The sequence below is a fragment of the Tupaia chinensis genome, unplaced genomic scaffold (genome assembly GCF_000334495.1).
Source record: "Tupaia chinensis unplaced genomic scaffold, TupChi_1.0 Scaffold000018_1, whole genome shotgun sequence".
NCBI lineage: Eukaryota > Metazoa > Chordata > Mammalia > Scandentia > Tupaiidae > Tupaia > Tupaia belangeri.
The window spans coordinates 169,963-179,502 of NW_006159448.1; the positions used below are offsets into that span (position 1 = coordinate 169,963).

At 38.0% G+C, this 9,540-nt stretch overlaps 1 protein-coding gene across 1 annotated transcript in view; it reads left to right on the forward strand.

Moving 5' to 3' along the window:
- The window catches only part of PIKFYVE (phosphoinositide kinase, FYVE-type zinc finger containing), a gene marked incomplete in the record, with an annotated part of 104,409 nt that overhangs the window by 35,870 nt on the left and 58,999 nt on the right, over positions 1-9,540 (forward strand). Inside the window, 4 exon segments of the mRNA XM_014586186.2 lie at positions 4,525-4,584; positions 6,191-6,320; positions 7,018-7,198; positions 7,844-7,918. Of these exon segments, the coding sequence (XP_014441672.1) occupies positions 4,525-4,584; positions 6,191-6,320; positions 7,018-7,198; positions 7,844-7,918 (446 nt within the window).

Genomic DNA, 9,540 nt, shown 5'->3' on the forward strand with positions numbered 1-9,540 from the left:
AAGAGTGGTTAGCAGAATTTGACTGAGATTTATAAGATAAAGTTAAACACAATTAAGCATCAAACAATATAACATAATATAATATATAATAAAGCTTAAAATGTTTTGTGTTAGTACACTGGAGAAAATATTAATAATTCATGTGGTACAGGTCTAAGGTTTAATTATTTGCAAATGCGTTAGTGTGGTGTGGCTAACCCCTCCCCATCATTTTACTGTAATGATAGGTTTCACTAGTGGCAATATAATGTTGAGAATGAAGTGCAACTTAAAGTTTTGTGTTCAGTTCTGATTTTTGAATGGAGCTGGGTTGCCAGTTTCCTGAGACATGTGAAAATTCTGCTCTAGTAAGACGAAGGAGATTTAGACTACTTAAAGCTAGAGAAAAGGAGCCTTGGTGTTGTCTATAGGTAACTGAAGAGCACCTGAAATTATATTTATTGTATATAGGACTGAGGAAGAACAAGATTAAGTAGCCAGGACTAGTGAACCTTTATCAGTAGAAGTGTCCAGTTGTGACTGAATGTCCATCTGTCAGGGTTATTGAGGACAAATGGCTTATACTGGGTGAAATGAAAAGCTAGATCTGAAATGTTAAAGATTTAATGAGTGTGAGAAATCCTTCAGACTACCTGGTAGGAATGCTACAGAGGTTCTAGCATCAGAAAGAAGGTAATTATTAGTTTGACCTCTTTGGTCATTTGTAGCTGTTCTATAATTTGGGATCAACAGACGGCGTTTGGGTTACTAGACTCCCACATGACAGACCACGGTTTGAGTCCCAGACCTGGCAGCTTGAAACTCATGCTGGGCACTTGTGTGTGCATGCCCAAGATCCCAGGAGGAGAATGGAGGAGACTGGAAGAGAAGGGATTTTGGCATGGCTGTCCCTCCTGGGGAGTGATTTCTCACTTTCCCTCTAACTGTGTCTGTCTCTCCACTCCTCCCCTAGTACATGTGCCCTTAAGGCAAAAACCTCTTTAAAAAAAAAAAAGAGTCTATAATTTAAGAACTGTATAAATCCCTTAGTAAATGTATCTGGATTACACAATTCTCTCATTAGATTTTAGCATATTGACAAGAATAATTCTTTTTCCATTTTCCTTACAAAATTGAAATATAATAAAGTATTTTACTCTGTGTTATAGTTAAGATGAACACTGATTACCAGTAAGTAAAGATTGCCAGAGTGACCTAGCAGTTATGGGAAAGTATAATAGAATTCTTTTGTGTCTGATTTTTCTTCCCTTTAAATAAATAAAAATGGGAATGGCTGGTTTTTATCTTTCCATTGTATTTAAAGGTATTACTTATTAAATTAAATCTTTTCTCATGAATTATCTCTATTTTTTAAGGCTGAGAAAAGTTGAATTTCTAATATTGGTTGAAATACTTGTACTTAAGAAATTAGGCTCTTTATCTTATGTAACAAAACCTCTTTTAGACACTTGTAAATAAGTGAGACAGTCTAATCTTCTGTTTTAATTTTTCACTTTGGAGTTGTATAATGAAAGTGTATTTTGTTATGTCTTACAAGCAGGATTCTGACCCATTCTTGGAAAATTAGCAAGTAGAACGTAGAGGGAGAAAGTGAATATCGTGGCTTCCTCAAGCTGCCAAATACTGTTTTTTGTATATGGGAAAACATGGGATCGAGGAGCAAGTTAAACACAAATAAGGAAATGAATGTTCATATTCAGAGTGTGGAATGTTCCATGGGAGAATAGTTGACCTGAGTTTTTTCAAAATTTACCATCTTGAACAGGAAAAATGGTGGGGTCTGTTTTAGATTAAAAGAGAGTGAGGGCACATAACAACCAAATGGCTTATATGAAATTTATTGGCTATTGACTTGAGGAATAAAACATCTATTAAAGACATTGTGTAGACAGGGATAAATCTGAATATGGGACCAATTCTTTGACATTAGGCCATTATCACCCTTCTTAAGTATGTAAGTAGTATTGTGGCTATAGAGAAGGATGCTCTGATTTTTAAGAAATGCAGGTGGAGGTGGCCAGCAGGTGGTGTACTTGTTGGAGTGCCTGGACTCCCACATGACTGACCACAGTTTGAGTCCTGGACTTGGTGGCTTGCTTTCTCACTTTCCTTCTCTGGTCAAATTAAAAATAATAACAGTAGTAATAATAATAAATAAAGTTAAATAAATATTTAGAAAACAAAATTTAAGGAAAGAAATGCATATTGAAGTATTAGTAAAATGTCATGATGTGTATAACTTCAACTCTCAGGGAAAAAAGGCAAACTTATGTGTACAAAGGAAGCATATAAGCAGGTTCTTAACAGCTGTTGAGTCTAGGTGGATGGTATGTGCGTGAAATTTTCTCATAACAGAATACTGAGGAAAAGGAGTGGCAAGGGAGCTGGCTTCCCACATGATTTATTGTGGTTGAGATCCTGGTTTCAGCAGTTCAAAAAATAGTACAGGCACGGGTATGTGATGCCGTCACTCCTGACAAGATAGAGAAATGAAGGAAAGGGGATTGTGGTGTGACCAGGCCCCCATTGTGGGGTACTTTCTTTCTCTCTCTCTCCCTGTCTGTTTAGCCAGTGCTTGTGCTCTCTGTCATTTTAAAAAAACAAACAGACAAACCCAAAATACATTAGTTGAACTAACTGATTTGGGTTTGGCATTGTTAATTTTTGTTAGAGAAGAGCTAAAATAAAATATTGCATCTATCTCATCTGCAGTATTTTATTGTAGTTGGCACGGTGCACTTTGAATTTTCTTTCTTTAATAATTATTTATTTAATTTTATTTATTTATTATTTTTATTCAATTTGACCAGAGGGAGACAGAGAGAGGGAAGGAGAGTGAGAAAGCAAGCCACCAGGTCCGGGACTTGAACCATAGTGAGTCTTGTAGGAGTCCAGTGCCTTAACCACCTGCTGGTCTCTGCACTTGAATTTTCTAAAGAAAATATTTTCTTTGGTTTCTAGTTGGAAGGATGTGAGCATATGGGTTTATAATTATATTGACTTTAGAGGCCATTTGTTTATAAGTAAACTCAGAAAAATTTTGTGAAGAAGCATTGCTTTAAAGAAGTTAAAATGGGGACCAGCAGGTGGTTATGTTGCTGGGCTCCCATGTAGTCGATCATGGTTTAAATCCCAGACCTGGCAGCTTGAAATACAAGCCGGGTGCATGTGTGTGCATGCCAAAATCCCAAGAGAATAATGGAGGAGAAGGGATTGCGGTGTGGCTATCCCCACTAGGGGGTGATTTTTTACTTTCTTTCTCTCTGACAAGCATATGCGCCCTATAGCAAAAAATCTCTTTCTGGGGGAAAAAAAAAGAAGTTAGAATGTACTGTGGTTTAATTTGCATGGTAGAAAGAACCTTATTTGGGCTATGCTTAGTCACAGATCTAGAGAAAAATGTATAGGGAAGTAAAAATAAGTTTCACTTGTGAGAAAAATATTTAATATTTTCAAAGCTTTCCGAATGTGTTCTTCAGTTATCTTCTGACAGAAATTTGGCAGTGTTTCATTCGAATTTTTGAAAACAAAAACGAATTCAAAATTAATAAAAATCCTGAGGAGTTATATTTTTATTCCCTGCCAATGTCATCTTTATATTAATTTGTTTCATAGCTTTTGTTATGCAATTTTAAAAGTACTTTACAAGGGCCAGCAGGTGGCATGGTGGTTTAGGGTGCTGGACTACCACATAGCCAGCTGTAGTTTGAGACTTGGCAGCTTGCTTTCTCACTCTCACTTTCTCTCAGTCTCTCTCTGGTCAAATTAAGAAATAATAATAATAAATAAAGTTAAATAAAATACTTCTTAAAGAGAACCAGGAGTTAGCGTAATGGCTATGTTGCTGGGCTCCCATGTAGTCGACCGCGGTTCACGTCCTGGACCCGGTGGCTTAAAACTCACGCCGGGCGCGTATGCGTGCATGCCCAAGATCCCGAGAGGAGAATGGAGGAGAAGGGATTGTGGCGTGACCATCCCCCCTGAGGGGTGATTTCTCGCTTTCTGTCTCTCTGTCTCTCTCTGTCTGTCTGGCGAGCGCACACGCCCTATAGTGAAAAACCTCTCAAAGAAAAAAAAAAAACTTCTTAAAAAAAGTACCTTACGTAAGTTTATCATATAGTTTCTCTGTGAACTACCTTGTCTCGACAAAGTTATTTGTTAAATAATAACAGTCATACATGAGAAAGATAATATAATCTTTGTACATTACTGAAGATCCCAATTTTTATAAACTGGCTCAGTTTTGGCAAGGGGAAAATGATTTGCTAAAGATTATCTGACAGTTGGACTAAGGTAGACTGTTTCATTGTTCTGTTATTAATTCAGGTTTATTAAGTTTAGTATGAAATGTGCAGAACAAGTATAAAAAGGATATTTTAGTCCAAAGCTTTCTTGAATTTGCTGGGCAGTGATGGGTTTAGCATGAGTAATACTTTTTGTGTGGGTGTGTCTTCTGTATAATTATGCTGGCATGCTGTAGTCATATGTCTCTCCTTCCTCCTCTCTGTTCTCTCTGGTATGCAGAGTATTTGATTTCTGATACTGGAGGACAACAGCTCTCAATAAGTGACGCCTTCATCAAAGGTAATTTTATCAACAGCGGTGTATGGGATGGTGTCTTTTTGTTCGTGAGGATATACTTAGGGCCTAGTACATGGATTGACACAGAGAAGGTACTGAAACTATATTTGATTATTTTAGTATCACAGGGACACAGTTTTTAATATATGCAGTAACTGAGAATGTTGAGAACCAAGAATATAAACTTGGACTTGATTTGAGAACGAGAGATCTGTGATCACGAAAGTAACTGCTTAAAAGCTTTTGAATAGAGTTTGAATTTTATTCTGTAAAGTCATAAATAGTTTATACTTTCCTATATCGTGAATAAAATATGAAGTATTGATACAGAGATGTATAAGGATGGTCAGATTTGTCAAAAAGCCAACATGCAAATCTTACCCAATCAAGGATGCTGCTTCCTTGGGTTGGGGTAGTCAGAAGCAGGTGAAGAACAAACTCTGTTGATAAATTTCTTGGTACAAAAGGAATACAGAAGAATACAAAGCTGTTTCTTACCCCCTTCCCTGCTTAGCTTACTGTGGAGTGAAGACAGGCTTAATTGATCCACAGTGCTCCACAGCTTAGGCTTCAGATACTGGGAGGAAAGTTCCCTGCCCAGTGTTTTTCCTTGACTACCGCAGTTTCAAATGGAAGGAAGAGGAGCTGCTCAGCTGTTGGGTAAGCTGGCACAAAGGCAGCCACTTCCAGCTGATCTCATGACATGGCAGTGCTTCTGAATTCACCTCCAAGCCAGTGGTTCAGCCAGAAGTTTATAGTTTACATAACTGAAATGCGCAGTTCTTATACTTCACGCTACACAAACACATGTTTTACTGTGTTGTCTGCTGGACTGTTTAGTGAAAGTTTCTCTGTTTGGTTGGTTTTTCTCTAAGAAGGAAAGGGCTAGACATTTTACAGAATTACCATTTATCATGTTTTAATTTTTTTATAGTGTATTTTGGGATCTGCCTTGTTAATATTGTATTTAAAAGCTCGTGCCAATATTGAAAAGGAAGCACTGTTTAGGATTGTCTGAATAGACTTTCTACACTGTCATCTGCCATTTCAGGGTATCTAAGCTGAGCTTCTCTCTTGAAGTTGAACACCCACACTATCACATGTTCTGCCAGCATTCAAATTTTTGTCGGATGAGGTTTTCAGTTTGTGATTTTTATAGAGAAAAGTAGTACCCTTCTTTTTTAATGTTCCAAAGTAGAAAAGGACAGGGTAAAAATCCCATTTTCTTTCCAGAAACAGTGTTTATAATTATTGGCATGAGAGTTCTAGTTACTTATGTAAATTTGCTTTTTACAATTCTTTCTCTGATTTTAGTTTTTAATTCTTTATGTAGTTTTAGTACATTTATGTATATATTTATGTATGAATGAATGTCTGTATGTGTTTATGTATTATAATATATATTTTATGTATTTATTTTTGTAATAATTATAATAATATAGTTTATGTATTTTATTTGTGTATTACATGTTTATTACATTTCCCTACCTTCTTACACCAATAATTTGTAATAGCCAACTTAAAAAAATTTAGAAGAGAAATTTGTAAATGTATCAGTAGATGATATAAAACATGACAATGAGGTATTAACTGCTTATTTTATGCATAGAATCCTTATTTAATCGTCGGGTGGAGGAAAAGTCGAAAGAACTGCCTTTCACACCATTGGGCTGGCATCATAACAACCTGGAGCTCCTAAGGGAGGAGAATGGAGAGAAACAAGCCATGGAGAGGTTGCTGTAAGGCACTGAGCTTTTTAGTGTTAATTTTCCATTTTTATAATCTCTAATAATTTGATGAGCATACACATAGTACCTTGTACAGCTGAGAAAATACTAAGACCAGGACCAGCAGATGGTGTGGTGGTTAAGGGATTGGACCCCTGCATGGCTGACTATGGTTTGAGTCCTGGACCAGTGACTTGAAAATCATGCTGGACATGTGTGTATGTGTGTCTATATGTGCCCAAAATCCCAAGAGGAGAAGGGATTGCAGCATGACTATCCCTTCTGAGGAGGTGATTTCTCATTTTCTCTCTCTCTCCAGTGAGTACACACGTCCTATGGCAAAAAAACTAAAAAAAAAAAAAAAAAAGTAAGACTACTTAAAAAGTAAAACCTATATTCCAATCTCTGATGAAGTTTATTGTAAAACAAAGGACACACAACCTGTCCTTGTGTGTCCCATTTTAATTTGTGTTAAAATTTCATTTTAGCAAATTAATTTAGGTGAGGATATTTACAGATTTCTTTTATGTGCAAAGCATTAAGTTGTGGATATATTGAAATAATAAAATTGACCTATTGCCCTAGAAGATCTCGTCTGTGAACCAAAATTAGAATATTTATTTTCTTGTAGACTGCTTGTTGTGTCTTCAGAATTATTGTCCCTGGCATTATTAACTATGTAGACTTTGTTCTGTAATATATTTTTTAGGTCAGCCAATCATAACCACATGATGGCACTACTGCAGCAGTTACTCCATAATGACTCACTGTCACCATCTTGGAGGGACATCATTGTATCACTGGTCTGCCAGGTTGTTCAGACAGTCCGACCTGATGTCAAGAGCCAGGATGATGATATGGATATCCGTCAGTTTGTCCACATCAAAAAAGTGAGTTCTGCTAATAACTAGGAACAGATGAGGTAGGCCTGGTAGGAATTTGTCTCTTAATAGTAATCTAAAAAGTAAATATCCTGAGAGGGTGCTGGGTGAGGAGGTTTTGGTGTCTGCTCTGTTCGTTAGCAATACTTTTAGGGATCAGGGAAGCCACTCTTAGAGATTGAGGGGTGGACAGAAGGGGTGAGTTGGTTGAGAGGTGAGCTGGGAACGTAAGCAAGCAGTTTCTTCCTCATTTTGACATGTAGTTATGAGAAAGCCTGTGCCCACAGATAATTGTCACTGTTCTGAGGAAAAGCAGTGGGCAGTTGCTTTATTTAGATAGCAGTGGGATCCTGTATGTATTTTTTGCCCATGATATTTAACTTAAATGATAGTGGTCTGAATTGCCATATAGTACCTGTTTATTCAGTCCACCAGTATTTTAGAGTATACAGTAATAGTGCATTAGAGAGTGGGGGTGGGAAAACAGTCATGTTGATATGCCAGTAGTTATTGTTAAAAGACAGAACTATATCCTAGAACTTTTTGTCCTTATTTGATTATATAATATTTAAAATAAAAAATAGACATAATAGCAACATCTGACTGGATTCTACAGATATATCATTGATTTTGTTTTGTTAATTGTTCCATTAGATCCCAGGTGGAAAGAAGTTTGATTCTGTGGTTGTCAATGGCTTTGTTTGTACTAAGAATATTGCACATAAAAAGGTAATGTGATAAAGTTCAACAATGAAAGTTCACTGACAGTGAAGTTCAGCTTAGGCTGTGTGTTCAGCTAAAAAGTTGGGGTGCTTTAAGGTGAAAGAAACAGAGAGTGGACATTGAAGGGCAATTAGAAGTGTCTGCCATAGGGATGAAAATTTAGAGGTTCAGGGATGACTTCCCAGAGCTGATGATGAATGTATTGGAATCTGAATAATGGAAATTCACTAGACAGAGAAAGAAGTGGGCCATGCTTCTGGACCAACAGAATGGTAGGATCCTGGTCCCTGGCACATATCAAGGAGACAGGGTTGCTCTAACAGACTGGAGTCCTTCCAGAAGTTTAGCAGTCTAAAACTATTTCCTCTTCTAGGCCCACACTACAAAACAGTCAGTGTTTCTCTAACATACTCACTGTACATCTGTACCCTCAGCCCTGAGGCCACTTTTAGCACTAGCACAAAAAAGTGGTGTGAGATAAACCGGGTATTGCAGAAACTCTGAGCTCCTTAGGGAAGAAATGGCAGATGAGACTGGAGGCGGCTGGCAAGGCTTTATTGACCTAAGATTTTGAACTTGATTCTGAAGGCTTTCTGATTCTCAAAGTGTAGTGTAGGATAGAATCGCCCATGAACTTTGTTAGAAAAGTCCATCCTAGTTTCTGCTGTGCTGGCTTGGGCTGCTTACACTTTACTGTTCTGCAGTTTGGAGCCACATAGTCCAACCTGAAGGCCAGGTGTGGTGCGTGCCTTTAAAGCTAGAGACTGGGAGGTTGAGGCAGGAGGGTTGTGACTAATGAAACCTTGTCTTAAAAAACAAGCAGAGGGGACCAGCAGATGGCATAATGGTTATGTTGCTGGACTCTCACCTATTTGACTGTGGTTTGAGTCCCAGACCCAGCGGTTTCAAACTCATGCCAGGCGCGTGTGTGCAAATGCCCAAGAGGGCAATGGAGAAGAAGGGGTTACGGTGTGACCATCACCCCTGGGGGGTGATTTTTCTTTTTCTCTCTTTTGTCTCTCTGTCTCTCCAGCAAATGCATGTGCCCTATAAAAAAAATCTCTAAAAACAAAACAAAACAAAAAAACAGGGACCAGCAGGGATGCGTGGTTAAGGCTCTAGACTCCCACATGGCCAACTGTGGTTTGAGTCCTAGACTTGGCAGCTTGCTTTCTCACTGTTCTCTCTGTCTCTCTTGGTGAGTGCATGTGCCCTATAACAAATTAAATAATAGTAATAATAATGAATAAAATTTTTCAAAAGTAAAAGAAAAGAAAACAAACAAAAAACACAAATGGGGCTAGCTGGTGGCATGGTGTTTAAGGCACCAGACTTCCACATGGCTAACTATGGTTCAAATCCCAGACCTGGTGTCTTGACAGTTATACCTGCTGCATGTGGGTGTGTGCCCAAAATCCTGAGAAGGAATTGTGGTGTGGAATGGCCTGGGGTTAGGTGACGTGTTGTGCTGCATTTATGCTAGGCACTCCAGGAGTTTCTAGTATTTGTTGGTTCTCGAGTTTCAGAAACCGTTGCTCTACAGCAGTGTTCTCAAACCTTGCTGTGCTTCAGCATCACCAGGGGAACTTACTAGAAATAGAAATACCCTGACCCCACCTTTGGGAATG